This window comes from Pundamilia nyererei, unplaced genomic scaffold (genome assembly GCF_000239375.1).
Source record: "Pundamilia nyererei isolate P.nyererei 1_Seehausen unplaced genomic scaffold, PunNye1.0 scaffold00021, whole genome shotgun sequence".
Taxonomy (NCBI): domain Eukaryota; kingdom Metazoa; phylum Chordata; class Actinopteri; order Cichliformes; family Cichlidae; genus Pundamilia; species Pundamilia nyererei.
The window spans coordinates 29594-47788 of record NW_005187422.1 but is presented as its reverse complement, the minus strand read 5'-3'; the positions used below and the strand labels follow the sequence as shown (position 1 = coordinate 47788).

At 40.5% G+C, this 18195-nt stretch overlaps 1 protein-coding gene across 7 annotated transcripts in view; it reads left to right on the top strand.

Moving 5' to 3' along the window:
• Positions 1-18195, top strand: part of itpr1b (inositol 1,4,5-trisphosphate receptor, type 1b) — an 81150-nt gene that overhangs the window by 42364 nt on the left and 20591 nt on the right. For 5 of the 7 annotated variants that reach the window (XM_013909228.1, XM_013909226.1, XM_013909227.1 and 2 more), the window contains 10 exons: positions 350-479; positions 4419-4603; positions 10400-10583; positions 10927-11189; positions 12293-12493; positions 13941-14051; positions 14412-14507; positions 14578-14712; positions 15079-15186; positions 16097-16328. In XM_013909228.1, the coding sequence (XP_013764682.1) occupies positions 350-479; positions 4419-4603; positions 10400-10583; positions 10927-11189; positions 12293-12493; positions 13941-14051; positions 14412-14507; positions 14578-14712; positions 15079-15186; positions 16097-16328 (1645 nt within the window). The remainder of the gene's footprint in view (positions 1-349; positions 480-4418; positions 4604-10399; positions 10584-10926; positions 11190-12292; positions 12494-13940; positions 14052-14411; positions 14508-14577; positions 14713-15078; positions 15187-16096; positions 16329-18195) is intronic. The other 2 variants (XM_013909229.1, XM_013909225.1) reach the window with 1 other exon arrangement.

Sequence of the window (18195 nt, the reverse complement as noted above, 5' to 3'; positions counted from 1 at the left end):
TCTTTCTTTCTAAGTTTTGTTTTACTTGCACAAAAGTTCAAGGCACGTGTATGGCCATAAAATGCCATAAAACACCAAGATGACATGAAAAACCAAAAGGAAACCTTTCAAGTGAAGCGAGGAGATTTCAGAAATTCATTTTACAAAATGAAGTTTCATTTTTGGTTTATGTGGAACCTTGTAACCCTTTATGGCTTTATGTTGTGGCTTTGTGTATGTAGGACATACTACTATGAGTGCAATTCTGTATCAATTTGATAGTCTTGTGTCAGCATGGTAACTCTGGGTTCAACTTCCATTTCTATAGCAGAAATAGATCTTCATCTCCTAACATTCATTTTCCTGGTAGGGAGAGGCTCTGCGGCAGATTTTGGTCAATCGATACTATGGTAATATCAAAGCTGGCCAGAGGAGAGATAGCCTTACAACCTTCAGTAACGGCCCACTCACGCCTGGAGCGCAAGGGAAATCACCTACAGGTTTGTGTAACGATGCTCTACGTGTCTGTGTGTCTACATGGTTATGCTGTAAAGATAAGATGAAATGAAATGATTTACTTGGGGAAGGTGGGACAGCGCTGCACACCCAACATAAAAATTAGATCCCTAATAGTTTTTAGCCTGCCAGCTATAATATATGACTGCTAGCTAGAAACACATGAAAATTTTCAGCTTCAGTTGTGCAATTATGGAAATGTGGTTTTAAAATAAAGTTCAATAATTGGGTAGAGCTATTAAATAATTAGCTTTTCAGCTCCTGTAATGAAATCTTTCAACCATTGCAGTTTGCTTCAGCTATTTATCTCCATCTATCGCTGCATAGCTCCATCTAGTTCTATTAAACCGTTTGTTTTGATAGCTGCAGTCATTACAGTTTCATTAGGAAATAATTATTTATATCCAAGTCAAAGCATGTGTGCAGAAGCTTCTGTAAAAGTAATTTTATTTATTTTTTATTCAGATATTTTTTTTAAACTAAACAAGCTGCTTAAAAATTACTGTTTTGATGAATTACATGGGAAAATACAATAACAATGCTCACAGAGTTTTAACCTAATTAAAAATAAATAAGTAAATTGATCATAGACTAATCTGACCACATTTTGTTTGTCAGTATTCAAAATAACTTTACCCAGAAAGACTTTCTCTCTCCCCCTCCTTTTTTTTATTATTCAGTATTTTTAAATAAATAGGTTTAAATAGGTTAATTGCGACTTATTACAACCAGATGCTCATGTACATAAATGAAATGTTATCAAATGTATCTTCTTAAGGAGGAAAACTTTTAACTTTGACAATAATAAAAGAGTTTGTGTCATTTAACTCTTTACAGAGTAATTGGTTTTTGTCAACAGTTTAAATTATTTACAAATTCGCAACAAAGTATTTACTGATTATTTTACATTCCTTATAATGCTGGAAATATTTCTGTTAGTTGCACAGATTACAAGGAAAAGTGAGTGAGTGACAGTTTCCAGTGGGTAGCAGTCAACAGAGCGTGCTCCGAGCATTGTGTTGGAACATACTTTGTAAATGTTGTATTTTAAACTCAGCGCCCACATTCACAGTCATTTACCTGATAGACGCTGTGCATTTGCTTGAAAATAGTAAAGGACAACACGGCAAATGTTGAATCTGTAATGAATTTTGAAATTGACATTTACCACTGTCTTAAGTCTTCAGTGTTTAGGAACTGAAGAGACTCATTGCTGTAGTACTGAAAGTGATTTCAGGTGCTCAGGCTGTCTTGGTCCTCCGTTGTCATACTGCTTCGGATTTTTTGTGAAGCAGTGGAAACGGGTAGGCTGAACTGTGGCTCTTTAACTTTGGATACATTTTAGAGGTTGAGAATGTGGGTTGGCGTTGTGTTGCCAAAAAAAGCAAGCGCTTAACTGAAAAAGCCATCATCTGAATGTTAGCATATTTAAAAAAAACAAAACTGTTTATTAGGTCAAATTAAAGCCATCAAGGTCATCTTCTGCTGCCACTCTGGACTCTGAGCTTATTTTCCCATTGCATCTGTCTGCTTGCACTTGTACCACTGCCATGCCTGTTTCTTCTCCACTGTGGCTAAATAGTGAGCCTTAAACTTGAATTTCATTTCTGGAAAATGAACATAGTTACAGGGAGGCAAATCCGGTGAGTAAGGCAAGTGGTGAACGACATTTGGGCCAAGGAAGTTGCAGTAAAACTCTTCTTGGCTGTCTGAATTTCTGCTTCTGGTTAAGCTTCTGACCAGTGGGCCTAATTAGTAAAAATATAGTTATTCACTTCACCTTAGTTAGGCCTAAATGACAGAGAAAAAGCAGCAGTACTTCCGGAACTGTCATATGTGTATACATTTTTTTTTTTTACTTACCGTAACAATAAATAAATAAATAAGTAAATAACCTTTGTATTTTTTTTTCTGGTCCATTTAAAAAAAAAAAAAAGTACATATAATTTATTGTAATATATACTGCTGGCATCAGATTTGAAAATGCCTCAGTTTGCCTCAATGAAACTGAATAAAATGTCCCTTTATCAACATTTAATATTTTGCCATTTTAATATTTGCAAAGAAATATACAGTAAAGTATAAAGGATTTGCAAATGTGTCCTTAGTTATTTACCAAGGGTCTCACCAAATCAGGAATTTGTACAGGAAACGGTTAAAGTGGTATTTTTATCCCCCCTCACTCTTTTTGCTTACATGAGATTGACATTCATAAATTTTATAGATTATTAGTAAGTGACATTTACCTAATCCAGTGAGTCACGTCGTGTCTCTCATCAGCGATGACTCATATTTGGTCTATAATGCTTTAGAAGGCATGAAAAAAAAAAAAAAGAGTGTATTCACAGCTGTGGCCTTGCACTGCTTTAAGCCCTTGGACCTGAGGGGCTCTGCTATTGAGCGTACTGGCTCTGTCTCCCGCATAACGCAGGTCGTGTTGTTGCCAGGCGACCAAAGAGCCAAGCTCCATCTAGAATGGGATGTGTTGTTGATTCAGTGACTCGCCCAGCCAGAGACGGCTCTGATGGGTGCTGTTATCTCACCAGTTCTTCTCTTACTGGCTATGGTTGGCAGCAGTAGGAGTTAAAGTACCTCAGTGGATTAGAGACACATCTAACGTGCTTTTTTTTTTTTTTTTTTTTCTTTGAGTGTGTGGTGGCTGAAAAGACACCTGTGGCTTATTACATGACTCAAAATCGCCTTACTTCCTCCTTACCCAATAGCATCTTAAATAAAATAAACCGAACTGAAACAATCGCTCGTGATTGAATCAACCACATGTAGATTTTTAAAAATATAATTATTAGGACTTTCCCAAATGTCATTGTGATTTTAGCTATATTTATAAGCTAAATGCACAGCACTGTCCGCCGTGTCCACCTTTTAAAAACACACAAAAAGATACAAATCCTGAAATTAAAAAAACAAATACCTGTGCAACCAACAAATATCCAAACAAGGACTCAAAGAACACAAACCTCCGCCACAGTAGCTCACTGTCTCTGCAGTATTTACTTTTAAGGGAATAATTAATTAATTTCATGTGTGTATAAATTCTGTGTGTGCGTGTGTGTGTGTGTGTGTATACATGCACATATATTGACAATACACAAGAAGTAAGCTATAAGGCTTTTTTTGTTTTTGCCCAATCGGTCATTCAGTTGCCCTTGAATACCTTGGTGGGGCTAAAAACTACATCCCTACAAAGTTTTAGCAGACTTCAGTCAAAACTTTTTAAGCTGTCATGTTTACAGACATAATGTCAGAATGATGTTCACACTAAAACATAATGTCCTTGGTAGAGGTAATAAGGGTATAACCCAGTGTTTATAGTGTCTCTCTGGTTATTCAGGTTGGTCTGAAGGCTAGCAGTAAACTGTTTTGCGTATGCACTAAATACCTGATACAGTCACAGTAATCCACCTGTATTCATGTTTGATATCCCACTCTCTTTGTTAGTTGAGCTAGTTTACAGAGTTCCTAAATAAATTCTGCACTAAATGTTCCCTTTCACTCAGTGTCTAGATCATAGGTGTCAAACTCTGGCCCGCGGGCCAAATGTAATTAGGCTGCGGGCCAAATTTGGCCATACCAAAGCCATACCAAATTACTATTAGAGCTGGCCTACTGGTATTATACAGCTAATATATATATATTGTTTAGTATTAAGCTTTGCTTGTTCCATATTCAGTTTTCCAGCAAAACTTATTTGAGTCCATAAGAAAAGATTCATTCTTATATCTGGAGGAAGATTTTTTTTTCAATAAATATTAATGTTCGCCTGCGACTTTGTTCCAGTTTTGAATTTTGGCCCACTGTGTATTTGAGTTTGACACCCCTGGTCTAGATAAAACTGCTGCTCTTTGTACTTTGATGGAAACAGTGAAGGGGAATGATCGGGCTTCTGACTTCTTTGCCCTTAGTTGTCAGCTCTGGGGTCGGAGGTCGAGGGGAGCTGAGCTTAGCGGAGGTCCAGTGTCACCTGGACAAAGAAGGGGCTTCTGATCTGGTCATTGACCTCATCATGAACGCCACCAGCGATCGGATTTTCCAAGAGAGCATATTGTTAGCCATTGCACTCCTGGAGGGTGGAAACACAGTCATTCAGGTAAGTGGGGGGGAGTGGGTCACAGGGTTCACAAGTAAAAGTTCACCACTTACAAGTCTAACCAGCAATTAAATGCACTGAAGCCTTTCCCTACACAGAGGCATGAGCAGAATCTCAATAAGATGCTATCTCATGTGTTCACCCGCAATGTCAAGAATTTAAGTCGGTGCTGCTCTGCTGCTGTCAACGTAAAACAACACAGGCTAAAGATGCCTTCAGGAAAAGGGCGCATATTTGTTGTCGGAGTATCCGCCTGACTGTATTTTAAAAGCTCGACTTCACAACAATACAGAAAGCATGTTGTTGTCACATTTTCTATGTTTAAAAAAAAAAAAAAAAGCTCAGGCCAAGAACCAGAAAGGAAGATGAACAGTAGCCTGCTGGGAGATGTCCGAGCTGTGCAGCCAAGCACGTCATCACCTCTCTACTGTCAGGCAGGGGTTGCTACGGCAACGCTAACTCTTTGCAAACCTCACAGAAAGCAGGATGAGAGTGGAGACAACCACTGTGTACTATTGCATTATTTCAGCCTTGCGGTGTGTCTGTATGTCTGTGTGTCTGTGCATGTGTGTGTGTGTGTGTGTGTGTTTGTATGTGCATGCTGCTCATAAACTGTCTATCAGAATATTCTGGTTTTGTGGTTTATGCATGTGTGCTCTAGTATTTGTGTTGCATAAACAAGGCTGTTGCATAATAGCCTCCTATTTGCATAGTATCGTTACCTGACAAGGCCTGACTTTGTATGCAAAGGCTCTCACATGACTCCTGTTACAAAAGCTGCTGCCTCTCTCTGTGTCTAGGTGAATAATACACAGAGCCCCAGTCCTTCTAACAGACTCCCATCTGGGTCATGTTTTGCTCCTTTTAAGAGGGCAATGAAAGGTGTGATCCTTAAAGGCCTTGAAAGAGAGCCGTTAAATCTCATACAGTCTTTGCTGCTACCTTTGGAAAGACCTGTAGCCTTCTTTAGGATTGCTTTTGTAACTTTTTAAATTCTGGGCATAATTAAAAAGCTTGATGTCCACTACTGAAAGCAGTCTGTAGCTTACTTTTGTTGCTTTAACTGCAGCTTTCAGTGAGTCTCTTGTGCACATTACAAGTGTAGAAGCAGTTTTGAGCCGTTAATAAATGTATACATTTCTACCTGTGACACCTACTGTGACGAGGCCTACACTTGCTGGTACAGAAGCACCTCAAAGTGAACTTGATAAGCAAAGCAGTTCATGATCTTAAGTAAGAACATTTTTATCAAGTAAGGTCCTGTTTTGAGTTAATGTGTTTTTCTGCTTCCTTGGAATGATGCTGGGACAAGTAAGCTTTGTTGAGGAGTCATGTATGATCCAAAGTTAATTTACAGCATATCAGCAGATGCATCACATTTTCCTGTCTTACACAACGATTGGTTGCCTGCCCTTCTTTTAGGACAGAAGGGTTCTTGTTGTCTAAATGAAAAGCAGGACAACAACATGGCCCCAGATTTCTCCAAGAAGGCTGCTTGTTTGTTTTCTAGGTAATCCAGGTTTGTAGCCTAGCCAATGGAATTTCTAGAAAATAAATAAATGAAAGAGGGAGAGAGACACAGAGAGAGCGCACGCTTCCTTTGCTTCAGAAAGGGTTCACACAGGGCCCAGAGCTCTGTGCTAGCTGGACTTAATATCACAGCCCTGAGAGAAGGAGTCAATGTCTTAGTAAAGACAGAAAGAAATGGGTCATAGCACAGTCCTACCTGTCTTTTCTTCTACCCAGGCGTGTCTGTCTGATGAAAATAGAGCTTTAGAAACTGGAGATCTGAAACATCATGCTTTCACCGAGTCATGGGAATCCAATCTAGGCCTGTCAAGATATGCCAACTTTGTTTAGTAACACCTAGGACTCACTGATGTCACCGATGCACCTCATCAAACACGCAACTATTGGTAGACGAACAAAAGATGTTTTTGATGCATTGTCAGTACATTTTTATGCCTTTTTGTATCTACTTATCTACATATCTACCCAAAGGGCAGAGCTGTCACCAGTAAGTAAGTCAACCCCGCATGTGTTCATACTCATGTTCAGCAGTCACGTAGCAGGCGTCTCACTATGTTGGTCTAAGTGAGAATAAGATCTTCACTTTCAAATACATAAAGTAACAACATTTATTTTAAGTAAATAAAATCTGCCAACTTTACTTCTGTAAATTTTGTCTGACAATAAAATGACGCACTGCCTGTCTTGTGCAGCATACATGCTGTAGGTCTAACATTACTTTTTGACCTACATAACTCTCATATTATGACCAAAACCTGCACAGCTCACCCTGGACAGGATAACATGTTGCCTGACACGTATGCTCGTGCCCTCCATGTGGTTCAGAGATGAGCAGTAAAACACTGTGACAGCCTCTGAGTAATTTTCAGCTTGCACACAGCAAAACTAGAGCGATCATAAAACCTCACTCGTGCATACTCAAATGCACACTTCATGAACACATGTACGCAGCCATACTGCAGGTTATACTTAGAGACTATAAAGCTTATTTGATAAACAGCCTTAGAGTTTGTGGGAGTGTGTGCCTATGTGTTATGTAAGAGACGAAGTGTAAAGTCTCTGCTTCTCCGAGCCCACCATCCATCTTGTGATCGCTGTCATCAGGACCTCAGATCCCTAACTGTCACAGGCACGAACAGGTGCGACTGCTCTTACTCAATAGGCTTGTTGTGGCACACCGCTGCCCTCAGCCCCCTCCAAGTGTGATTTACCCCCTCCTGCCTCTTCTCGGTTCAGTTTCACTTCACAGCTACCTCTTGGAAAGCTTTAAAAAGATTCTGCAAAGTGAGTTTCCAGGCATCGGTGCCCTCAGCATACCAGCTCTCGTTTAACTGCGGCGTGGGCAAGGAAATTACTGTTTAGATCCCAGTTTATAGTTTATGGAGGTCCAATTATTTCAGTCCTGCCATGTGTACCTTTTTCTTTCAATCATTACTTGCTGAAGTCACTGCATACATTTTTAGACTGTGTGGATGGTTGCCCGTGCAGATTTCTGAGAAAACGCAATCACGTGTAGATTGCTTTGATTTAAACCTGCTATCTGGAAGTCTTGTTATAGCTTCAAAGAGCAGATCTCTGTGGATACCAGCTGGGCGGTGGCAGAGTACGCAACTGAAGCCCTCCAATAAGCACAGAGATGGCTTTGTCACTCACCAAGGTGTCAGGCTGCAAAGGCGGGAGATGGATAAAAAGAAAGGGAGAGCTGGTGGTATAAACAGGCCTTACATAACCGGCTCGTGTTGATGCCAGAAGCTGGGGTAGCAGCTGACGGGAAATGGAGGGAAAAGGAGAAGTGCAGAATAATCAGACAGGAGGGCCTGCTGTGCTGTCCTATTGATTCTGTAAGATAGGAGGAAGATTTCAAGTCAACCTAAAGCAGCAGGATCAAAACTGCTTCCAGGAGGCTTATTGGCTCTTTAGTGGGAGACGTTTAAACTGCCTCAGATGGCAAACAGAGACTGACTAGGTGATGGCAGTTTTCTCTACAGAATGACTCAGCAGTCAGCAAAGAAGCTGCAGCTAGGCACATTCTTCAAAGGGTTATAAAAGTTGTAACCGGGACTTTTTTTTAAAGTTAAAATCTTTCAATTCTATCTCATCGTGGCACACGATAGCTAGCTCTGCTCTCTCTCTGCTAGGAAGTAAGCCACAATGTGGCAGTTAGCATGTGGTTGGACCTGTACTCTTACTCTCTGACTGCTTCCCAAGTACACAGATAAGACAAAACTTGAGTTCACACCCACCTAATTTACTGTTTGCTCCACCTCCAACAAGCTGTAGCTACTCAGCACCGATAACCAGATCTAAAGCCTTATTGTTTATGAGGTCCTACAATCCAGCAATAAAGATGCGATCCATGCCAAAGTGTTGCAGTACAAGTGCAAGAAAGGATTTAAGTCTTTATACAAACCCATTTCATTGTCTAGGTGTATCCTTATTAGTGTTGCTAATTTAGCCTGCAACATGTGTATAAATGATTATCTGAGTTAGGCTTGAGATCCTGTCATATTGAAGGAAATTGGACTCACTTATTGAGTGAATTGCCATCTAACAATGCTGATTTAATAAGTACATCTTCCTGTCAGCTACAGAGCTGTAGAGTTGCTTAGCAAAACAGCCTTTAACTTCTAAAAAATTGGAAATATCTAACAAAGGAGTGTGAGTAAGCAACTTATGCTGTCTTTTGACAGTTTTTCATGTTTTTAACATGTCACAGGTGTCCAACCCTGACTGTGTGCAGACAGGAAAACAGCTGCTGCTTGCTGTTCAGTAAAAATAACAAGCAAGTGTTGACAAAATACTTTTCTTCACATTAGTGGAGAAATTGAGTTTTTATGGCTGCAGTCATGAGTTCTGTTTAATATGGTTATCTTGTAAAGCTGCTGTCCTGGAGCTGTTGTTGGGAGAAGTCTGCCTGCTTGCATAAGTCTGACTTTTAATCAGATCACTATCAGTGAATGACCCTCGTCAACAACACGATGTTAACGGCTTGAAAAAGAAACTGTTGCATAAAGGAAGGGAGGGAAACAACTTAATACACCGAGTGCTCTGCTCCTCTTGGGATTTGAGTCAGGTGATTTTTGCAGAAAGATGTCTCAACAGTTGTCTTGATTTCCTGCGCATATGTTGCTTATCTCATGCAGCGTAATGCACTGCTGATGTTGTACTGTTTCTATGCTTTGCTCCTTTTTCCTCAAACTTAACTGAGTTTAGCTAAACCTGGAGAGAGTCTTATGTAACAGACTTTGAAAGCTGCCCCAGAATCTCAGTACGTGATAACTCCTGCTTGCATCAACCCCACCTCCCACTTTCGGACCCTTTCTCCACCTCCCTCTCACACCACACACTCACTTCGTGCCGCTCTGGCAGTGAAAAGTAGGGCAGGGTTTTCCTCTCTTCCTCTCCCGCTCCCATTTTCTTTCTCCCTCACTGCTCGCCCTGTGCGGCTGATGTAACAGTGTTGGCGCTCTGTGCCCTCACTGTAACCACTCAGCTGATTACAGGTCTTATGTAAGGAGGGATTGTTGAGAGGAAAATGGGACATAACATATGAGCCTGTTGCAGAAAAACAACAGCTCCATGTAACAGGGCTTTCAAGCCAGATTGGCCTTTGCGTAGCTGTAGGTCGCAGAATATTTCCTTTGCTCCAGTATGAGTAAGAAGTTTTTGAGGAAAACGTCTCGTGTTTCATGTTTGAATGCTTATAAAAGCAAAAAGTAATTGCTTTTTTGCCGTTAAACAAATGCACTCAGCACGAGTGAGCCCTACTCTATGAACACGTTTATACAGCTGTGTGCATTTTCCTGCTTACATGTACGCTCGTGTGAAGTACAGGTTGCAGGACAGGTTGTGTAGTTGCTTCTTTTGGTGTGTGCATGTTTTTAAATGTGGCTGCATTCGTCTTAGTTTCTGCCCTTGGTCATGTACTTGTGCATGTTAAGACCCATCTGAGTACTCTGGGTGCCAGAAGCAAGTTCTGATAAGGAGCAGATAGTGTAAAATCAGGTGAGCCTTTAGAGCATGTTTTCCTGGCACTGTGAGAGCAGGATTATATAACTAATTCTCACTAAACCTCTGGCTAAAAGCGCTGCAGAACAATTAGCAGAGACAATGATAAGAAATGCCAATAAGAGATTAAAATGCGTTTAAAATATTGGTGTAAATGCCGATTTTTATGTAAACACTATAAGGTAATTAAAAACCTATAAGGATATTGTCTGAGCGACTCGTATTATTTAATTTCTTTCTTTTGTGTCTCCACCCCAGAGGTCATTTTTCCATCGTTTAACGGGAGACAACAAGTCTGAGAAATTCTTTAAAGTGTTTTATGAGCGGATGAAGCTGGCCCAGCAGGAGATCAAAGCCACTGTGACTGTCAATACCAGTGACCTGGGCAGCAAGAAAAAGGACGAGGAACCACCAGACAAAGACACACCGGCACGCAAGAAAGGTCAGCGGACAAGTGTTGGCGTTACTAACATAACAATAGGCTAGAGAAGGAAGTGTTTGACTGCATTGTCAAATAAGTCACATATGACACTATGAAAAACTGGAAAAGCAAACCTCTGCTGCACTCTTCGTACGAGGCAGTAGATCCGTTTCTTCATTATTAATTATAGCCGTGTACAAAATTATTATTTATCACATGTGTCATTTCTACATGTCTCTGTATGTGCAAATGACAGCAAGGATCAGTACATAAATTCTTAACTTGTCAAGTGAACAGTCATTGTAACCGTTGTCTTGTCCAATGGTCTGTGGTGTTTGACTGCCTCTTCTTTACCTGTGGTTAGTGAAAGATATGCCGGTAGTGGCGATGGTGACTGAGGAAGTGAAGGAGCAGCTAGTTGAGGCCTCTGCGGTCACCAAGAAGGCTTACACAACTTATCGTCGTGAGGCCGAAGCCGAAGAGCACCAAGCTGCAGCTGATGGCTCTCCTGTTCCAACTGCTGATAAGAGCCAGGAAGAGGGCGAGATGAGCGTTACCATCACTATCATGCAGCCCATCTTGCGCCTCATGCAGCTGCTGTGTGAGAACCACAACAGAGAGCTGCAGGTCAGCCATCATCAGACCAGCTTGTGATTATAAGTCCTTTATTTATATATACGACACTTACTGACACAGTCACTTTATCAGTGCTGGTCATCATGCCCTTTGCTGCTAAAGTATTTATACCATTCTCGATACTGGTACTCGGGTTGTTTCACTCTACTTATTATATTATTTTATTACTTGTTATTCTGTTTGTTTAAAAATATATATATATTTATTACTTTTTTAAAAAAAAAAGCTGTTTCTTCATTATTTTGGTTCTTTTCACTCGACCGTGTGTACATAATTTTGTTCCACCTCATCTTAACATGATGCGAATGACAATAAAGCTCCTTGAATCCTTGAATATATATACATATAATATATAGGCTGCCATGGGCTGATGGGAGCAGGGTTAACTTTTTCTGTCCCGTGTTCTGAATTTCAGTCATCACACCATCTTATACAGAAATGAAACTGTTGAAAATAGGCACCAGTTGCAGAACTTCCTGACACAGTCTTGTATGTGCTGGTCTGGTTTCACTATGATGAGTGTGCTCGTGTTTGGTAGTGGCTAGCTCCGGCAGCCCAGACAGAAAACTTCCTGCTTGCACTGATTCTTGCACTCCAAACTGGGACAGGCCTTCATTAAATGCTGGTTGGCTCTGTGCTGTCTCTCCCATTCTGAACCTGTGTAGGAGCCAGATATTGATTTACCGCTAGCCTCGCTGCACAGATGATCAGTTCACTGAGATGTTTGTGTTCTTTCCAAAGACGTCACTGCAGTAATTGTCTTGCTGCCGTATACAGTAGGTTTGGAAAAGCCATCACGACTCTTTATATTTAGTTCTTACGTCAGCGAGAAAGAGAAAATGGTTTAGATTACCTAAGTAGAGGAATTTCTCTTTTGCCAACCATCTCTGCAGATTCCGACACTCTCGTGAATCATCTCATATTAAGTCTCTTGGTTTTACCTCATGCCACATCACATATATTTTAATTTTGTGACTAACTGTTAACAAAGTGTTTATGTTTCCCTACAGGGGCTTTTAAAGTTTTTGATGAGATGAGTCCAAGTAAAGAAAGATTCCATGTTGAGTGTTTATTTTCATGTTGTCCTTCTGTAGAATTTTCTACGCAACCAGAATAACAAGAACAACTATAATCTGGTGTGTGAGACTCTTCAGTTCTTGGACTGCATCTGTGGCAGCACCACAGGAGGACTGGGGCTTCTGGGACTTTACATCAATGAGAAGAATGTAGGACTTATCAACCAGACTGTGGAGAGCCTTACTGAATACTGCCAAGGCCCCTGCCACGAGAACCAGGTAACACACTGTACACCTGTGTGCAAGATGAGCTTTTTATATTCTGTAGCTATCAAATCGATGACCGGCTTTGATCGTGATGCTAGTTTTGTTTGAGTTCTCTGTAGTCAGGAATGTGTCAGGCTCTTGTCTTTCCTAAGCACGCTAACACCAGCCTACTCCGGGTAGGACGCCTCTGTTTGTTCTTTGGCATAGGTTAGTAGTCTTCTCACATGATGGCGGCATCCTCTGTTCCTGCCGCTGTGAGGTCATTTTTATAACAAGTGTGAAACTGGCATGACTAAACAAGCAACTGGCTAAATACAGTCTCTGTTTGAATTGATTCCAGTTCCTTTACACAGTGCCAGAGGGGCATTGCCAGACTAAATACAGCGTTTTGTTCACAAAGAGAGAATAAACGGGAACAAGTGCTGGAATTCTTTCTATTTGTGCTTTGCATGTCCTGTTTGTAAAATTGTATCAAGTCACTCCAAACCATTTGGCTTCCACACTTATTGTTCAGTTCTGAGGTGTGGTACATGTTTGACAGCTCGTGTGATTTATGAGTGTGAAGCCTCCGAAACTTGGCCAGTATTTATGATATGTGACCTGCCTCGTCACTACCTTACCGTGCCGGGAATAAAAACCTGAGGGCAATCTGGCTTCAAATGAAATCTGGAACAAAGTTGTTTTGTTTTTGTTTGTTTGTTTTTTATGCCCTTTTTTTTGTCATCCCACCTGTTTTCTCCAGGATGTTGATCGTACCCTCTGCCCATGACGCTCTCAGAAAAGTGATTCTTAATCTCAGTAGTTTCACTTCCTGGTTAAATAAAGATTAAGAAACTTAATTGAGTGTTTTATAACACTGCGTGAAATTTACAGTCCCTGAAATTAGAGTGAGAATTCCTTCAAAGAACATATGAGATGTAAATAATGTTGCCACTCCCGCCTTCAGAATGGTGCTGGTTGTTTTCTAGATACCACCTGATAGATGGTTCCAGATTTCTTGGATAACTTACTGTTGTTTCCTCTTCTTGTAATTCCACTTTCTTAGTGAATACATAATCTGTTTAGAGACCCGGTTAATGTTGTCTTTGAAGTCGGCACCTTATAACTGGCTGTAGGTTTGTGACAGCTGTCACATTGCATGAATTTGTGATGCACTATCAAATTTGCCATTTCAGACATAAAACCCTCCAATTCGTCCATCTCGCACTTATTAAAATCTTTATTTGTAAGTGTGCATAAGTACAAATAATAGATGCAGAAAAAAGAGAAGAGCTTGACTTACAGGAAAATGGATCAGACTCTTATCTTATTACTGCTAAAGAAAAAACAATTGGTCTGCTGTCCTGCTGGTTTTACTGATTATATCATGAAAAACACCAACAGCAGAGATTAAACATTCTTTTAACCCAGAACTACTGTCAAGCTTGTGTTTTGCCATTTCTTTTTCTTTGCTCCTTAGAACTGCATTGCCACACATGAGTGCAATGGCATTGACATCATCATTGCTCTCATCCTGAATGACATCAACCCCCTTGGCAAGAAGAGGATGGATCTGGTGTTGGAACTCAAAGTGAGTGTTCTGAAGTGGTGTGATACTTTTAGTAATCTGTCTAAAAGGTGTTATTTGATTTGATTATGCAGGTGTTACATGTCTGTAGGAGAAGTAATGTGGTAGTTGTGTCATTACAGTGTCAAAAGCTTTAGATACAACATTCAAATTCATGGAATTGCAGTTTCACTGACAGTAGCTGAAAGTAGAATCAGCTACCCAAAATCAGGGCTGGCCAGCACGGGTTTTTCCTGTGCTCCATCACAAATTGCATAAGTAAAGCGTGAAAGAACACTTGCATTTGATTTACTGTCTCTGGAAGTCTGGAATGCTGACAAGCAGGTAAAAAAGCCAATCTGTCTCTTGTCATCTTCTGCCCAGAATAATGCCTCCAAGCTGCTTCTTGCAATTATGGAGAGTCGCCATGACAGCGAGAATGCCGAGAGGATACTGTATAACATGAGACCTAAAGAGCTGGTATGTGTGCAGTGCAAACAGTTGCATAGTAACAAGCAGGTGCTGTTATGACAGTCAACTTTTTCTGCAGGTGGAGGTGATCAAAAAGGCCTACATGCAGGGAGAGATAGAGGTTGAGGAGCCGCAGGAGGGTGAGGATGGAGAGGAGGAGCACTCCGCGTCTCCACGCAATGTTGGTCATAACATCTACATCTTGGCACATCAAGTAAGCCGCTATAAAATAGGTGTGGAAAGGGGAACACACCATGAGCAAATAAGACCAGTGGATTTCCAGTAACTCCTGAAAACACATGATACTTTTCATTTTATAATCATTTCCTCTTTGAAAGCTTTCAGGCTGTGGGCTGCTCGGTAACAGAGGGCCTGTTTATACAATCAATTAGTGGAATGACGGTAATCATGGGGCTAAACAGCCCCACCCTGCAACCTTGCTGGGGAATGAAAGCTGACACATTCAAACAAAGGAAAAGTATCATGTAGAGTTAACCTAAATACAAGCAGTGTTGCCCAACCTTTTTGACATGCTGGAAGTAACACTTGTGACGAGTGTCTGTCAATCATCTGTTTTCAGTTAGCCCGCCACAACAAGGAGCTGCAAGCTATGTTAAAGCCAGGAGGGACATATGGCGAGGGCGACGAGGCCCTGGAGTTCTATGCTAAACACACCGCTCAGATTGAGGTCAGTGTTTGGCTCCATGTCGTAAATAAACTCCGCTAATGTTCACCTGCTGCCGTCTGTCTTGTATTTTATTTTCAATTCATCATTTTCCCACAGTTTTATCTCTGGATGAACTCTATCTAACATCTCTGTTGCAAGATGCCAGTGTTGGTTTAAGGGGACTGTGACATGTTTTGGCCTAACTATTGACTTGAAGCATGTGATACTTTTTTTTCTTGGCTTGTTTTTGTGTTTCTTTGTGTCGTGTGACAAAATGACGAGTACCTTTGGCATGTTTGGCGCACTTGATGAGTAAGAGGAATGCAGATTGCTGGCAGTATTCCAAGCTCAAGTTGTTGGTTCAGTTCACGAGCTGCTTTTGGAAAGAAAACAACCCTGTTTTTGTTTTTTTCCTCTAAAGAGCGGTTTATGCCAGGCAGTCCATTTGAATCAGAGGTGTCATGGTGGTTATATTTTTCATTTTAAAAAATATAACCACTATTTTTACTTTTTGCTTTTAGTTCAGTTCAGCTTCAGCGAGTTTCCAGAGTGGGTTTGCTTGTTTCAGTTTAGTTCATATTGTTTGAAAATGTTTAGATTTACTTTAATTTTTATTAGCTTCAGTGTTTTAGATTTTTTTTTTTTTTTGTTTTAGTCTCAATAAACTTATCCATCAAAGCCTCGTCAGTCAAGTTATGATAGATTTTGCCAAACTAATAAATAAAACTGTTTTTTATTTATTTTGTTTAGCTCATAAAATCTTTTTTTTTTCCACAGTATTGTTTTAGTTTTCAGTTTCTTTTTACTATAACTACAATAATCTTGACTTAAGGATACAAACTGTTTTCATATAAGAAAAGAATAAGGAATTATTTACCTGCTGCAGTCACAGATGTTTTGATCGGTGACTGTTGCTCTGTTTGGTGTCCAGATTGTGCGGCTGGATCGCACAATGGAGCAGATCGTTTTCCCTGTGCCCAACATCTGCGAGTTCCTCACTCAAGAGTCCAAGCTGCGTGTATACTACACCACAGAGCGAGATGAGCAAGGTAGCAAGATCAATGACTTCTTCCTGCGCTCTGAGGATCTCTTCAATGAGATGAATTGGCAGAAGAAGCTGCGAGGTACTCAAGAGGCTACTGGTAACACAAACACCGTTCCCTGTGCGTCTTTCTCCTCAACTCTTTATGAACTAGTGCCTGGTTTACGCTCTTTCTTCTTGCATCCCTCCAGGCCCCAAGCCCCTTTCTGACACATACACTGCATACAGGTTATGTTTTACATATTGGCATGAGGGATAAGCACAAAGTTTCCCTCCCTCTCACTCTAGTAGGATTACTCCAAATGTGTCCTCCACATATAACATTATTACAAAAACGCATATCCCAATAAGGAATATAAAGGCCTCAACTACCACAGCATTTATGGGGTTTTTCAAATGTTTTATCAGCAGACAGAACCTCACAGCTATATTGTACCCTCAGACAGGTCTCACTCATAGCTTCAACTTTGAATTGTGCTAACCACTGATCTGTCAGAGATTAGCTGCAGCAGCATTACAAGATCTGTTGCATCAGAGTAAATCGGACCTACTTCGCACAAACACGAAGAAAACACAAAAACTCAAAAATGAGTTTGGTTCAAAGTTTTGCAAGAACGGTTCTTTCTTGGTAGCAGAATAAAGTTGACCCATAGAGACATGTTGTGATGAGGGTCCACGTCTGAAAGAGGCTGCCAAAATGCTGAACCCTGGAGAGATGAAAGTCGAGAGAGCATGTAAACTTTTATAAGCTGCTTATATTTAAATTGCACTGTAATCACTGAGTTGGTTTGTTAATAATAATTATTAGTAGCAAAGCATACAGCATATAGCTCCCAATGTTGTGATATTATCACATCTTCTAATCTCGATAAAAACAAAAGTGTACTGCTGTGATATTACAATGTTCAGGTTCCTGTATTTTGTTTTTCTGGAAACTAAAAGCCTCAACTTCCCAACATAATGGGATTAATGGTTTGATGTACTTTACCTGCATACCAGCTGTAAGGTTATTCTCACATTGACATCAATCAAAGCTGGCTAAAAGAAAGCAGGAACAGGACACAAAGGCAAAGCATTAAAAACTCAGCCCTGATGTCATTTTCACTTTAATCTTTTGTTGTTCATTAATCTTAAGTTACTTTAGTTATGCACTCAATAGCACTACTTTGACTTTCCCTTTAAGGTCAGGTCCGGTTCCTGACGACTGCCTACCTGACTCTGCCAGTTTTTGCTTTTGTTTGTCTTTGCTGGTTAAAGAAAAGGTTGTGGTTCGTCATACGGTCAGGCCAGAAGAGACAGCGTTAGCCTATAATGTGGAAAAAAAAATATGAAGAGACCAGCCTCTTTCCTATGTGAATGAATCAGCACAGCTGGAGACTGTGCTGTTCCACTGGTGCTAACCGCTTGTCATCAATATAGTGACTTCTGTTGCCAAAAGTCCCCACCCACAGTTCTTCTTTTCTAATGAATAGCCGACCTCAAAATAGCATTAGCCACGATACTGATCTCCTGACCAAGGTCTAATATGCTGTGTCTGTGTGAGTGTGCGGGCAAATATGTGCGTGCAAGTTGTTTTTACTCAAAAGAGGAAAAGCGTTTAGTGCGAAACCCTGTTTCCAAAAAAAACTCTGTCGCTGTCTAAAATGGAAAATAAACAAAAAGAATCAACAGCAAAATAATTTGCATTATTATTTAAACTTCAACGCTTTAGCACAAACCGCATATTAAGTGTTAAGACTAAGAAGCTATTTGTTAACCTGTGCTTCGATTGAGCAAAACCCGGCCCAAAACAGGACGCTGACATCACCATGCTTCACATATAAAGTTCGGCTGCTGAGATGTCGTGCTGTCCTTTTTCCAAACGCAAAGATTCTCGTTTATAACAAAGGTTCTGTGCAAGGTCTTATTTGTCAAACCAGTAGCAGTGTTGTTTTTGAAGATCAGTGGCTTTCCCCTTGATCTGTTTACGCTCACACACACACACACAC